Source organism: Oryctolagus cuniculus, chromosome 4 (assembly GCF_051225735.1).
Source record: "Oryctolagus cuniculus isolate XC-2025 breed Fujian yellow rabbit chromosome 4, ASM5122573v1, whole genome shotgun sequence".
Taxonomy (NCBI): domain Eukaryota; kingdom Metazoa; phylum Chordata; class Mammalia; order Lagomorpha; family Leporidae; genus Oryctolagus; species Oryctolagus cuniculus.
In genome coordinates, this window is record NC_142870.1 from 54,253,786 (window position 1) to 54,268,453 (window position 14,668).

Here is a 14,668-nt window from a genome sequence, read left to right on the forward strand (position 1 = left end):
CTTCACCAAGTGAAGGAACCTTCTGTTGACCAGAAATCTCCTTGTCTTGATTTACATGGAAAGCTGTGAGTTGGCCATGAGACTCTCATGAGCAAGTTTGCCAATAGGTGAGCAGAATGACTTGGAGAGAGTACAGAGTTGATAATATGACGCCACCAATTAAGTGGGAAGCAGGAAAAGCCTGTTATTTAGGTCCAGTCCATTTGCTTATTTATTCCTGCAAACATTTTGTGTTGCCTTGGTAACTAATAATAGTTTTGAGAAATTGTTGAACTCACAAGTATTACTGCAGGAGTAAAAAACCCTCGAATCATAGAAATTAGAGACGGAAAAGATCTATTAGGTCATCTCCCCTGTCCCTTGCCAGTACAGATTGTTCTCAATGCTTTGTGCAGTCCTTTTTTTTTTAAAGGAACCCTGTTAAAAAATCAGTACCACTCTTAGGTTTTTTAAGTAGTGCGTTTTCTAAAGTAACTACTCTGACAAATTTTTCCATAAGGAACTTGATTTCAGAGTTAAATAGACCTACTAATTTAAAGTGTCAGTTGGAAGTAATTAGAATAGCTCAGGATGTCTTTGGAGTCGTTAACCAACTAGGGGTAAAATGGGTTAAATAATCAAATTTATATATTTTCTTTTGTCATTAGGCACTCAGATATACCAATTCACAAGACTACACTTTTAATCATATAAACTCATTGAGAGGAACTGAAAGGCCTGAGAAAATAAAGCCTCCAGAAAGTAAGAGTAAAATGGTTCTTTCTGCGGCCAGCGCTGTACCATAGCGAATAAAGCTGCCGCCTGCAGTGCCAGCATCCCATATGGGTACCAATTTGAGGCCTGGCTGCTCTACTTCTGATCCAGCTCTCTGCTATGTCCTGGGAAGCAGTAGAAGATAACCCAAATCCTTGGGTCCCTGCACCTGTGTGGGAGACCTGGAAGAAGCTCCTGGCTCCTGGCTTTGGATCGGCACAGCTCTGGCCGTTGAGGCCATCTGGGGAGTGAACCAGTGGATGGAAGACCTCTCTCTCTCTCTCTCTCTCTCTTTCTCTCTTTCTCTCTTTCTCTTTCTTCCTCTGCTTCTCTGTAACTCTGCCTTTCAAATAAATAAATAAATCTTAAAAAAATGGTTCTTTCTAAGATGATTTTTTATGAGGGAGATACTTTATAATCTTCCTTTCTGTCCCTAACTCTGCTTTGCCCATTACTTATATAGACTATTTCTTGATATGAATGTGGTTTCTAATTGTAAAATGCATTCTTCCTTATTAACAACTTCCTCAAGACTCCAGAAAAACATAACAAAACTATCTCATAGAAACTGTCAGTGGTAGGTGGTAAAACTAAGGTGCTACACTTCCCTATATCATGGCTGGAGATGCCTTCACCAGGAAAAAGAATGAACAAATTAAAAATGAAGAAATACACTAATAGATTACTATAAGGGATGATCCTTTCATAAAAATCATTTTAGAATGTAAAGGCCTTACAAAATATCTAGTTTATGTATTGCCACTTCCTGTTCCCTCTTGTTAAATAGATTACACAATTGAAGCTCATGTAGGTAAAGGGACTCAGTCACACAGTAAATTGATGACCCAGCCCCTATGCTTTCTGGATCTGCATGCTTCTTTGGGAAAAATGAAAAAATGGTGTAATGAAACAATATGATTACAGTTATCAAAAGGAGTCTGAAGTTCTAATTAATATTAGAGTCATTTAACCAGGTTATACTAAGTACATTACTTATTTGAAAGATTTAATGCCCCATTTATCCTTTCATGGATTATAAATGCAATCTTTTATTTCTTTTAACTTGGCAATCTGTTGATTGCTAGTTATCAACTCAAGCCATTAAAATTGGCCACATTTTCGCAATTCTAGCCAAAAACTTTATGGGGAGATCTGAATTTTAATATTAATTTCTGTATTATCATTTAACACCACTACCTTGCATGCTTGCCAATTGGTCAATCTGCACATGAGAAATTCTGTTATAATTCATGTTAATAGACATCCAGTCTGCAGCATAAAATATAGATTTGTAAATGAAGTCATTAGATTGAGTTCTGTCTCAAGTGAAAACTTTAGCATTTTGCCTGGGAATTGGCCATGCACAGTCAAGTAAGCATTAGTCAGTGCTGAAAAGCTTCAGTGATTTTTTTTTTATCACCCTCCTAAAATCCATTCTACTCCAAATTGAAAATGGGGCTTTTAACATCCACAGATTTTTTAAATTATTTTTAAATTTTTTTATTTGACAGAGTTAGACAGTGAGAGAGAGAGAGGCAGAGAAAGGTCTTCCTTGCGTTGGTTCATCCCCCAAATAGCCACTACGGCTAGAGCTATGCCGATCCGAAGCCAGGAGCCAAGTGCTTCCTCCTGGTCTCCCATGGGGGTGCAGGGGCCCAATCCTCCACTGCCCTCCCGGGCCACAGCAGAGAGTTGGACTGGAAGAGGAGCAGCTGGAACTAGAACCTGGTGCCCATATGGGATGCCAGCGCCGCAGGCCGAGGATTAGCCAAGTGAGCCAAGGCACCGGCCCCAACATCCACAGATTGTCCTTGTCTTTCCATGGATTCATTTTTTTTTTTTTTAAGATTATTTATTTATTTGAAAGGTAGAGTTATAGACAGTGAGAGAGACAGAGAGAAAGGTCTTCCTTCCGTTGATTCACTCCCTAAATGGCTGCAATGGCCGGTGCGCTGCGCTGATCTGAAGCCAGGAGCCAGGTGCCTCCTCCTGGTCTCCCATGCCAGTGCAGGGGCCCAAGCACTTGGGCCATCCTCCACTGCCTTCCCAGTTCACAGCAGAGAGCTGGATTGGAAGAGGAGCAACCGGACTAGAACCTGGCACCCATATAGGATGCCGGCGCCACAGGCGGAGGATTAACCTAGTGTGCCATGGCACTGGACCAGATTAATGTTGCTTTAACATGGCATCCTTTTGAATATTTGAAAATAGTTCTTCCTGGATCTTGAGCTGCTTCTGTTTGATATAACTTGAATCCTTTCATATACCCTCTGTTCAAAATTTGATGCTAAGAATGAGTCAGTTATTTTGTGATTATAATTATTGTCCCCCTTTATAGGCACTGTGTATGTGTGTACTTGTATACTCATGAATCTATGTTTATTTGTGTAAACGTAGATTTTCCTACCATTTTAGAAACATCGTATTGTTGAGTAATTGAGCTTACTGAAAACCAGCCTTCAAATGAGCAAACCACACACCTATGTATTCATCTTGTACATTTATGATAATCTCGGATAATCACCTCTATACTGCTTTCATTTATATTACATCTTTGTTATAATAGCAAAAGAAATTAATAAATGACACATTGAATGCTCAATGGATTTCAGGCATATTGTGCTTTATATATAGTATTAACTTTGGTGTACATAATGACTCTGGGGTATATAACTGAGAAACAGTGGGGTTAAGTAAGTTGTTCAGGATCACAGAGTGAGTAGATAGTGACCTGGAGTTGTTCTGTAAGCTGACTCCAGAAATTTCTGGTAGAAATCACACTCAGTGTCTTGTAGTAAGATTTAGACTGAGGCAACAAATGGTACTAGCATGGAGCCTTAGAGCTTTCTGCCTCTCTTATCTGCCAGCTAGTTTTCTTGTACTAGAGTATGATGGACTGAGAATAAATTTTGGAGATCATCTAGTCAACAACTCTCTTACATTTTTTTGCAAGTGAGATGCAGACTATGCAGTAACTTGTTAAGAGATATGCAAATGGAAAAGCTCTGGCCAGGAAGCGTGCTTTTTCGACTCTTTGTGCTTCATATGGTTTCTTCTCTTTGAGTGTTTCTCCCCTCTTTCTCTCAACTTCTCTCCTTCTTGTTATTTAGGGTATTATCAGAAATTATGTAGAAAGGGTCACTCAACCCTACCATATGTTTTCAACTATTTTCACTTATTGCCAACTTCTGAATCTGTAAGTAGTTTTTTTGTAACACACACCAAAAGGTTTTTTTTTTATAACACAGACTTACAGGTTTCACAAATATATTTTAAAAATTGCATTGATTTGAATTTCACAGCTCAAATCCATGTAATACTTCTTTAAAGAAGGTTTATGGTAAGAGAAAGGAATTGCAGTCATTTATTGAGGATTTACTATATGCCAGTGACTCTACCCCTCCCTCTACCTCTTATGTCTCAAATCTTCCTATTTGATAGGATTCTATATGAGGACCTACACAACACACTGCACAGAGTGGGCCTTTCTACAAACCTGATGACTGAGGAAATGAATGAAAAGAAGTACTTTGAGTCCAGCAAGAGAAGGAGATGAGCATATACAAACTGTCATGCAACTGACTGTTAGCTTTTGGTTCATTTCATGCCATTTATTTCACAGTCTTTGAGGCAAATGTGTGTGGAATGCTATTTATGGTGATAGGTTTTGGCTCTTGGACTTTTAAATCATCTAAATATTGATAAGACCTGAGCCCAAAACTATTCTTGCTTCCATGTATTCAAGTTTCTTTACTTCCCTTGACCCTAAATATTACTTACTAAGGAAATTTCATCTTTGGGTAGCTATTTAACCACACAAATGGGGGAAGTTATGTCATAATACTGCTCTGACAGCCTGCAGACTTAGGGAGTTAAAGCTGCAAGAGTGGAGTTTCTTCTCAGTGGTGAGCTCTGGGCTCATCGTGACTTCTTGGAAAAATGTAGTATAAAGTAGTGTTGATTCCTTTTTAAGCATAATCAATTCTAATGAAAACTGCTCATCTGAGTTTTGAGGCACACAGAAACATCTCAGTTACCATGAATGGCTTTTGTCCACTGCTGCCAGAAGAACCTGTCCATTTACACTAGAAGCCTGGTGAGCCATTTGGTTAAGGGTTTAATTTTTATTCCCAGTGATTTCTCACTAGGACTCTGATATTTATCTCCAAATACTGATGTACTCTGATAATATTGACAGAATACCAAGTTTATCTTGATTGCTAATTTGTCTGCTTACTAGACTATAGCAGTAAGTGTATGCTATTAATTAATTTTAGGTAAATCCTGTGATTATCTAGTGACTAACCCAGTTATGTTTCATCGTCTTGTCCTTTATTTGGCCAAAAGTAATAATTTTTGTTGAATGCAAAGATTTAATATTTAACATGTTCATAAATTAATTTGGCATTTCTTTATTCCCTTTTTTAATGTACAAGTAGATTCAAACTGTAAAAGCACTTTGCATCTCACTTAACTTATGAGTAGTGCTGACTGACTTTTGGTTGATAACATTTACCTGTCTATTTGCTATCTCTGACTATTATTTGCTGAAACCTTGTAGAAAGATGTATGACTTTCACCTTTTTCCTTTGCTCCTCTCTCCTTTCTTGTCCAAATTATAAGCGCGTGTGTGTGTACACACACACACACACACACACTCACACTTCATATGTACACATGCATGCTGCATGTACACTCACCAAAAACTACAACAGGAAATGAAGAACAATAAAATTCAACTGCTTATATCAGGAACGAGGAATCTATTTCTAAACAGCTCAATGTGTTATCTTTTCATTCAGCCTTTGTGACCTTGTGCATGAGAATATTCCTGGAAAACAAAAATCCACTTTTGTTTATCATGTTTCTTCACTGGAAGGAATTGGATGGATTGAAAAATATTTTCCTGTCTCTTGAAGAAGGTGGAATATTTAAACAGAATATTGTGTGTGTATGTGTATAACAGTTTATAAGTATTCAATGGTAAAATCTCATGTGCATTTACTTTGTTAAGAGGCATTCAAGGGGCCGATACTGTGGCGTAGCGGGTAAAGGCATTGCCTGCAGTGCTGGCATCCCATATGGGTGCTGGTTCAAGTCCCAGCTGCTCCACTTCTGATCCAGCTCTCTGATATGGCCTGGGAAAACATTAGAGAATGGCCCAAGTCCTTGGGCCCCTGCACCCCACATGGGAAGACCTGGAGGAAGCTCCTGGCTCCTGGCTTCAGATCGGTGCAGCTCCAGACATTGCAGCCAATTGGGGAGTGAACCAACAGATGGATGACCTCCCTCTCTCTCTCTGACTCTCCTTCTCTCTGTGTGTAACTCTTTCAAATAAATAAATAAATTTTTTTTTTTTAAAAAAAAGGGCATTCAGTAACTGTTGGTTGAGCGCCTTCTGTGTATTTATCACTATGTAGAATTCATGGCAATAGGATGAGGCAGTGGTAAGCATGTGCCTGCCCAGATTTGAGTGGGTAAGTAGAACAAATTGACTAATGCCAGAAAACAATATCAAATTGGAATACAGTGTACCAGTTAGGCTTAGAAATAGCTGATAGGTCTTCATAACAGAAGCTAAAAGTTCACATGGGCATTGGAGAGTGCGTTAGACATTCATGAAGGAGAATGGCAGAGCAGAAGGACTCTAGGTTGACTGGAGTCACTGACTGGCTGTTGTAGAGCAGAGCTGGACCTCATCAGGCTTCTGTGTATGTGCTGGGCATTGCAGCTCTGGCTGCAGGTGGTCACATTAGGTGGGACCAGACTATGAATGTCTCTTAAAATTCAGGCAGTGAGGTTTGGGTTTTAGTATCATGATGTAAATAGAAGTATGTGACATAGGCACTCTTTTTCTATCTTCCTGGCAAAGAAATTCTTTGATTCTCTTTATTGGGTCAATTTTGATGTCAAAAATTTTATTGCAAAAAAGAAAGATAGCTCTGCTAAGACATTTAACTTGTTTCTTTTGATGATTTTACTGGGCTTTCATCTCTTCATTTGGTTCATTGCTCATTTAGAATTGTGCTTAATTTTTAAACACATATTTTGGAGTAGGAAGAGTATCCTTGGCCTCTGATTATGTCATAATTAGAGAATGACTGATATGTTATCTGTCCTTTAAAATTTGTTAAGCTTTGATTTGTATTCCCAATATGTGGTTGCTTTTTGTCCAAGTTTCCTGTCTGCTTGAAGAGAAAGTATATTTGCATAGGTGTTAAGAACAATTTTCTTTATATAGATATAGCTTGCCAACTGTGTTAAAATCTTCTGTAACCTTATTGATATCTGTCTGCTTGATTTATGTATCATTATGGAAGGTATGCTAGACTCTTCCACTGTCTTGGTGGATTACTCTGTCCTTGTGCTTCTTTCAATTCTTGCTCTATATATTTGAGATCAAATTTTTAGATACATGTGAATTTGAACTATTCCTAGGAAACAGGATCTCTTCACATTCTATAATGCCTTTTTATAGATGGCTTTTCCTTAAAATTCAGTTTGTCTCATATTGATATAGGTATATAGGCTTTATTCTAACTCGTAGTTATCTGATAGGTCTCTTTTCTAACCTTTTACTTTCAGCTTTACTATATATCCTTGTGTTCTAGTGAGTCTCATGTAAACACCATATAATTGATTTATTGTTAGAATTGTTTCAATCCAGTTTTGTAAGCTTTGCTTTTAACAGAATCATTTATCTCTATTTATGATAATTATCAATATATTTCAGTTTGCCATCTTATTTGCTGGGTCCACTTGTACACCTTTCTGTTGTTTTTATCTTAATTACTTTTATCTTTATCTTCATTTTTTCTCTGTGTACTTTGGAAGTTAAGCACTGTATTCTCATTCTGCTAGGGATTAATTACCCTATAAATTTTATCTCACAAGTTATATTCTGAAAGTCTAAAATTGATCAATATTTTAATCTTTTTTGAAAAAAATTAAGGACCTTTGAAAAACTTAACTTTGAACATACTCTCCAAATTCACAGATTTGTTGTCATATATTTTAATTCTTTTAATTTCACAACACATTATCATCTATTGTTGTAGTTTTAGTCAATGTGGGGTTTAGATATACCAACATTTTTACCACTTTTTTTGTTTATCATTCTTTCTTTTATTTCAGATTTCCATTTGGGATCCCTTTCCTTTATATAAATGCATCTTTCTGAAATTCCTGAAGTCTGTTCCGTATATTCTTTTTAATTATTTGAATGTGTCTTGTTGTTAAAAGATTTTGTTACTGGGTAAGGGCTTCTTGCTTGACACTTGTTTTCTGTCCACACATTGAAGATTTTATTCCACTGATTTCTGGCATCCCATGTCACTTTTGAAGTCAGTCATCAATCTAATTGTCATTCCTTTTTTCTCTGACTGCTTTTATGATCTTCCATTTGTCTTTGATATTCTGCAATTTCACTTGGATGTATTTAAGCACAGATTGCTTTTATCCCTTCTGGGTTTCATTGAGATTCCTAAGTCTGTGTATTGATGTCTGTCTTCAGTTCCAGAAAATTCTCAGCCATTAACTTTTCAAACAGGGCTTCTGTGCAATTTTTTTTCTCTCTTTAATCTTTTAAAACTCAATTAGACAGTCTTCAAACTGCTAATGCCTTTTCAGTTGTGCATCTGGTTCTTCAGACTAAATTTTGTGTGATTTCTTCAGTGTTGTCTTCCAGTTCACCAATATTTATTGTTCTATCTGCAGTTATTACATATTTCATTTCCAAATATTTCTCTATTATTATTTTTTCTTGTTTGGTCATCCCTAATAGCTCCTTTTTAACAAGAACTATCAGTCCTTTGGTTTTTCTTTTAACATATTAACTTTGTTTTACATGTTGTCTGATAATTTCAACATCTGTACCTCTTTTGCTGTCATTTCTCTGGCTTTCAGTCATTGCATACTATTTTCTAGTGTTCCTTTGGACTTTTTTTAAAAAAGTCCTTTGGACTTTTTTTTAATATGAATTCATATATATTTTATATGTGGGAATTCTTTGAGCCTTCTTTGGAGATAGCTTCTTCCAGAGAGAATTTCCATTTGTTTGTACCAGGTGCCACTGGATATTTTCAGCCCAGAGATTTTCAGGTGTTGTTCTTATGGGGGGGAGGGGTGGGCAGACCACCTGGTTAGTATGAATCTTGGCTGCATATTCTCTTGTGGGCTAGTTTGTTATTATAAATTCTAAATGGAGTTTATTTCTCTGCTTACTTCCAATGCAGCTCTCCTTGCAGTGCCCTACAGATTTGTTTTGTTTCTAAATCACCCTTTGACAGCTTAGTTGTTTGCAATGCTAGCTTCATGTGGAACTGGAGCACTGGGGGCTTTGTCCTCTATCCATGTGCCTAGTGATGCCATTTGGTTTAGAAAACTAAAATTTAACTTTATAGAGTTAAAAAAAGAAGTTCTCTCAAAGCAAAAGTTGTGTTTGGTACTTTGCTTATCGTGCTGTCTTTTTTCCTTTTCACTTTTATTCAGTCTTTGAATTTGAATATTACTTTGTAACTTGCCATCTCATGTGGCCACTTTGAGAAAGACATCTTGAATTTGAGAGCTTCACACAGAACACTAGGCAAGCCTCTGATTTTGGAGAGAGTGCCATGTCATGTAAGGTGGCTTTGTATCTTTAAAGAGCTTCTAAGATTTGGCACCCTTAACTTGTTTGCCTCTACGGAAAACTATCCTAAAAATAGTGTCCCATGTTCTCTAAGTGGTCCAGAATATGAGTAACCAGAAGTAAATGGCATGTCAACTGGTTTGCTTCTAGCAGGAATGAGCAGAAAACTTGGACACCTGTTTGCTCAGATAATTAATGAAATATATCTCCTCACAACAGCAACAACAAAAATCTAAACTTGGATCAGGTAATAGACATGGCATGTTTTATTTTGATTCTCTGGTTCTTGTGGCATTGGTCTCTTCCCCTGGATGGCTTCATTGTCATGTTGGCAGCATGAAGACCTCCAAAACTGAGGCATCTCATCGGAACACAGAACACCCAGAGGTAGAAAAGCACTGTCTCTTCTAATGTCTCCTTAGGAGCCAGGTAATCTATCCTGCATGCTCACTCCCCACATTCCATCCCAATCCCCCAAAGACTGCCTTAGGTCTTATGATCTGTAACTTCCAGAAGGAAGGAGAGTGAAATGATTCACTTACAGATCCATTAGACGTTATCCCTGACCTGGACATAGGGTCACAGTTATATGAATCATGTGGACTCGATAGATTATTCTAAATTCCCTTTTCTATAAATTCTGCGTATACTATTGGCCTGTAATTTCCTTTAGGAGAGTGGTGATTCCTGTTGACACTGCTCCCCATGAAGGTAACTGAATTAGACATGAGAAGGACTGTATGGATGAGCAATGGCAATGCCTCTTAGGTGAAAACAGGATGTTCTGTATGTCTGTTCTCTCAAGGTGCGCCTGGGAGATCTGGGACTGTTTGGAGACAACCTTCTGCATTCAGATAACTGTATTTCCAGTAATAAAATTAGCACATAGGCATTTTTTATAAGTTAAAAATACTGCCATTTATAGAATTTCAAGTCTCTTATCCAATCTAAAACTAGATCTTAGATTTTATAGCCAAGGTTTGTGAATTTTTTTTTTAAAGATTTTATTTATTTATTTGAGAGAGTTACAGAGAGAATGAAAGACAGCTCTTCCATCTGCTGGTTCATTCCCCAGATGGCCACAACAGCCAGAGATGAGCTAATCCAAAGTCAAGAGCCAGGAGCTTCTTCTGGGTCTCCCACATGAGTGCAGGGATCCAAGCACTTGGGCCATCTTCCACTGCTTTTCCAGACCATAGCAAAGAGCCAGATTGGAAGAGGCGTAGCCGGAACTAAAACCAGTGCCCACATGGGATGCCAGCGCCTCAGGCGGAGGCTTAGCCCACTTGCCACAGCGCCAGCCCCGAGGTTTTAAGAATTATATCATTAACTTGGTGAAAGTTAACTAATTATTTTAGTATGATTTACCAGAGTTGGTTGTTTTCATAAAGGAACCTATAGTTGCTTTAATGTCCACAGTGACTTATGCTCTAAAGTTAACTGATTTTTCTATGTAGAAAATATATAGCAAGAAGTATCATTCTATGCTGAGAATGATTTTTGTTTACTAGCATCCCTCTATTAAATACATAGGTATTTAAGAATATGACTAGATTTTACTGCTCCCTCCCCATGGCATTTGAAGGTAAAAAAATCTAGCTCCATCTGTTCTGAATCCGCAAATATTTCTATTAATTGCTTTACACAGTGTCTTTTTGATTGAGGCTGGGTGAAGAGACATTGAGTATTCATTTGTTAATTATCTACTGTGTTAGACAAATTTGGGGGAAGAAAGACACTTAATTTTAACCAACTTATAATAGGTTCAGTAAACTTAGTTTCTTTATGTTATATTCAAAGTGTCTTTTTTTCTTTGTTTTGGTTTGGTTTTGTGTGTGTGGTTTTATTTTGCTTTGTTTTACTGTATGTTAAAATAAGACAAATCTCCTTCTTTAAGGAATTTAAAACCAGGAGTTGATTGGAAAGGCTTAGTATAGAAGAGACATAGTAGTTAAAACTGAAGTAGATTTACAAGGTATGTTAATAAAGTGCCCTTTCCATGCACAAAGAGAAGTCTGTACCTGAAAAAAAAAAATGTGAGAAAGGGTGGTACTGGTTTGTTCATTTGCTATACATACATGAAAAGAGTTCTTCCAGTGCCAGATCTGGCCAGAGGAGGATTTCCTGGTTGTTAAGTTTGTTCTGATATGCTGTTCCCTTCTTTCCATTTATAGTTACCTTTGTTTTTGTCTCTTGATGCTCCTAAAGTCTCTGTTGCTACTGGTTTCTTTTGCTTTGGAAGAAACCTAAGATAATGGTAAATTTTCTCATAATTTAGATCATAGGGTAATTTGTTTTCTTACAGCAAGAAGAAAGTCAATTCTTTAATCTTCAAAAGGTAGCAAGTTCTCAGTCTTGCAAAAATACTGTTTCAGGGGTTCATTTGTAAAATATTTCACCATAAAAACAATGTTATTATGCAGAGAGTTTATTCCTAGACTAGTACAAAGAGGCTTACTAACCCCATAATAAAGCTGAAAACCTATAGTTAGATAAGTGCCATACTGTGGTGATTTTGTAGCACAGTAATAGCACAAAGCACAAGGTTTATACATTGTGTGACTCTTACAGCATGTAGCAAAGGACAGTACTCTTGCAAATGTATAAAAATGAAGTTACAGTTCAGGTCAGCTAGCTTTTGTGGACTAATTGGGAGTCTATGAGTTGCATAAAACATGATATTTATTAGCAAATGTGTTCCAGGTTCCCTATTTGCATTCCAGGTGAATACCTCGCTGTCATTTCCATGGCGGCCCCAGGCCAACTAGCCTGAAGAAAATTAAGTGGCTCTGGAAGTACTCTTGTTCTCCAGGTGTCATCCTTGAGAGCAAAGCACAGGCTGCATTTTTATTGAGAGGGAGTGTTCCTAAGTCATGTGTTCATAACCCAGAGAATGTATATATTTTATCTGGCCAGAATAGTTAAACTTAACTACATTTTATTCTTAGTCGTCCCAAGTTAATGTATGACAGCATGTTCTTTAAGGCAACTTGCAATCACCCTTATTCTCTGCTGGAAAAGCTGAAAACATCCCCATTAAAAGATGAATCATAATTCAACCAACTTTGCAGTGGCTTTCAAATGTTTAGTAGGCTGTCATTCAGCAAGACTATATTTTATTTTTTACTATGTCCATAAAATAGGAATGGTAATGCTGGGGGCAGGGGGTGTTCTTCAAGGTACTGTATTACTTCTCTGCTCTTGTACAAGGACTTACTTTTTGGGCTATCACCTTTTTCAGAAGAGGTCTACTTCCTGGTAGTGTCTACAGGATATAGTTTAAGGAATTTAGTTCAATATTAACAAAACTGCTAACCCATGGCAGTGTTTCTTGACCTACAGATTGGCTTCAGTGAGCGAAAAGAGGATAATCAACGCAGACTGACATAAACATTCACTTCTTGTTAAAGTACATGTAACACCAGACTTCCACATTTTATCTCCTTAAATCCCCTTCATTTTGGTGGAAAATCCCTTCCTCTTCACTAATCTCCATCCTGTTTTCTCTTCTTGACTCAGGGCAGTCCCCTAGCAGCCTGAACTCACAGAACAGGTGCTGAGTTCAAAAGCTATCATTTAATAGTGAGTAAACTGTAGCAGTGGTGGCTAGAAAATGGTGTTGATGTTTGGTGAGGATTACACAAAAAGGTCCCTGTGTTCCACCAAGCTGTGGGCCCTAGAGATGGTCTTTTTGTTAAGAGGGCATGTGGCTCACTGGAGGAGGAAACCATTTGCTCCTGCAGGGAGTTGCTGCAGTTCCATATTCTAAAGCATGAGTCACGGATGTCTTTATGATTACACATCCCTCCTAGCATCTGAGGAATAAACTTTACAGAAAAGGAAGTTAAGAGAAAACAGAAGTGTGAATAACTGCTAATGGTGCTCTCTGGCTCCATTCCGTCTGCCATTTCATCATACATAAAGCGGGTAGGTCAGAGATTCCTTTCCTGGCAAATAAGTGGCAACATATGTTTGAAACAGTGAATGGAAACTATAGGGCGAAAATGACAGGCATATGGCAATAGGAAGGCAAGGGAAAATTTGTTGCCCTAATGTGAGCCACATAATTGGTACACTCTGCCATTGAAAAGCTGTTTTACTTTAAAATGTCTGCATTCCCCATTAGTACATTTCTGTATGTGGAATGTACATATTTTCTAGGTTTTTTTTTAAAATTATTTTCCTGAATAGCAGTTTCCCTAAAATGTGTGGGTGCATGTAGAATCTTTGAGAGAAATGTTCTCAAGGAAAAGAACCTGGCAAGGAAATAAAGACCTTTTATTAAGATTGTAAAAACAAAAAGTGAGGAAGTAGTTAAGAGCAAGACTTTGAAGGGCACTGGACAGAGTAGTAGGCTCCAAATTAATGTCTCCAGGGGTGCTCTTTTAAATGATAATTCTAGGGTGACAGTGGTTATGATTCCTTTGTTGCCATATCAACTAAATCTTTTCTCAGTGGGGTTTGAGAGTCTATAAAGTACCTATGGATGGGGTTTGATGTTTTGTTTTTGTCCTGCAATCTATTCACAATGCCTAAAATAATCATCACAGGGCCTTTACAGAAAATGTTTGCTGATCTCTTCTAACAGTTTTAACAAGGAATGCATGAAGTTTGTCAAAGTACAATTGGTACATGAGAGTAAATAATTGCATATAGTATGTAACAGTGCATATATATATAGTTCAAAACAAAACAACTGAAAGTTTGGCTTAACATATCTCAACTTAATTTATGTTCATTTGCCTGATACCAACTTTTGGATTCTCCATACTAGTTCTCTTTTTTCATTCTTTTTCTTTTTTAATTTTTTTAAAATTTAATTTAAAATATACAAGGTCATGTATTTCATATATGCATAGTTAGAAACGTACTAGTTCTTGGGGCCGGCACCCTGGCTCATTTGGCTAATCCTCCGCCGCCTGCGTCTCTGGAATCCCATATGGGCCCCCGGTTCTAGTCCCGGTTGCTCCTCTTCCAGTCCAGCTCTCTGCAGTGGCCCGGGAAGGCAGTGGAGGATGGCCCAAGTGCTTGGGCGCCTGCACCCGCATGGGAGACCAAGAAGAAGCACCTGGCTCCTGGCTTTGGATTGTCGTAGCTCCGGCCCTAGCAGCCATTTGGGGGTTGAACCAATGGAAGGAAGACCTTTCTCTGTGTCTCTCTCTCTCACTGTAACTCTACCTGTCAAATAAATAAATAAATAATCTTAAAAAAAAAAAAAAAAGAAACATGCTAGTTCTTTTTGGTTCCTGAGTAGTCTTATGTTCTGCAAGGATTAATATTATTGCC

The 14,668-nt window shown here is 37.7% G+C and overlaps 2 protein-coding genes across 22 annotated transcripts in view; one reads left to right on the top strand and one right to left on the bottom strand.

Annotated features, from left to right (window-relative positions):
• The window catches only part of CMSS1 (cms1 ribosomal small subunit homolog), a 406,733-nt gene that overhangs the window by 67,139 nt on the left and 324,926 nt on the right, over window positions 1–14,668 (top strand). For 3 of the 13 annotated variants that reach the window (XM_089331550.1, XM_089331556.1, XM_089331552.1), the window contains exon 1: window positions 7,570–9,629. The exons of 9 other annotated variants lie outside the window; for them this stretch is intronic. In XM_089331550.1, coding sequence (XP_089187676.1) covers window positions 9,578–9,629 — 52 coding nt within the window. In that variant the 5' untranslated portion in view covers window positions 7,570–9,577. Of the gene's footprint in view, window positions 1–7,569; window positions 9,630–14,668 lie in introns of those variants that run through there. One more of the 13 variants, XM_089331547.1, reaches the window with a different exon arrangement.
• Window positions 1–14,668, bottom strand: part of FILIP1L (filamin A interacting protein 1 like) — a 299,608-nt gene that overhangs the window by 54,063 nt on the left and 230,877 nt on the right. The gene's annotated exons all lie outside the window — the stretch shown is intronic.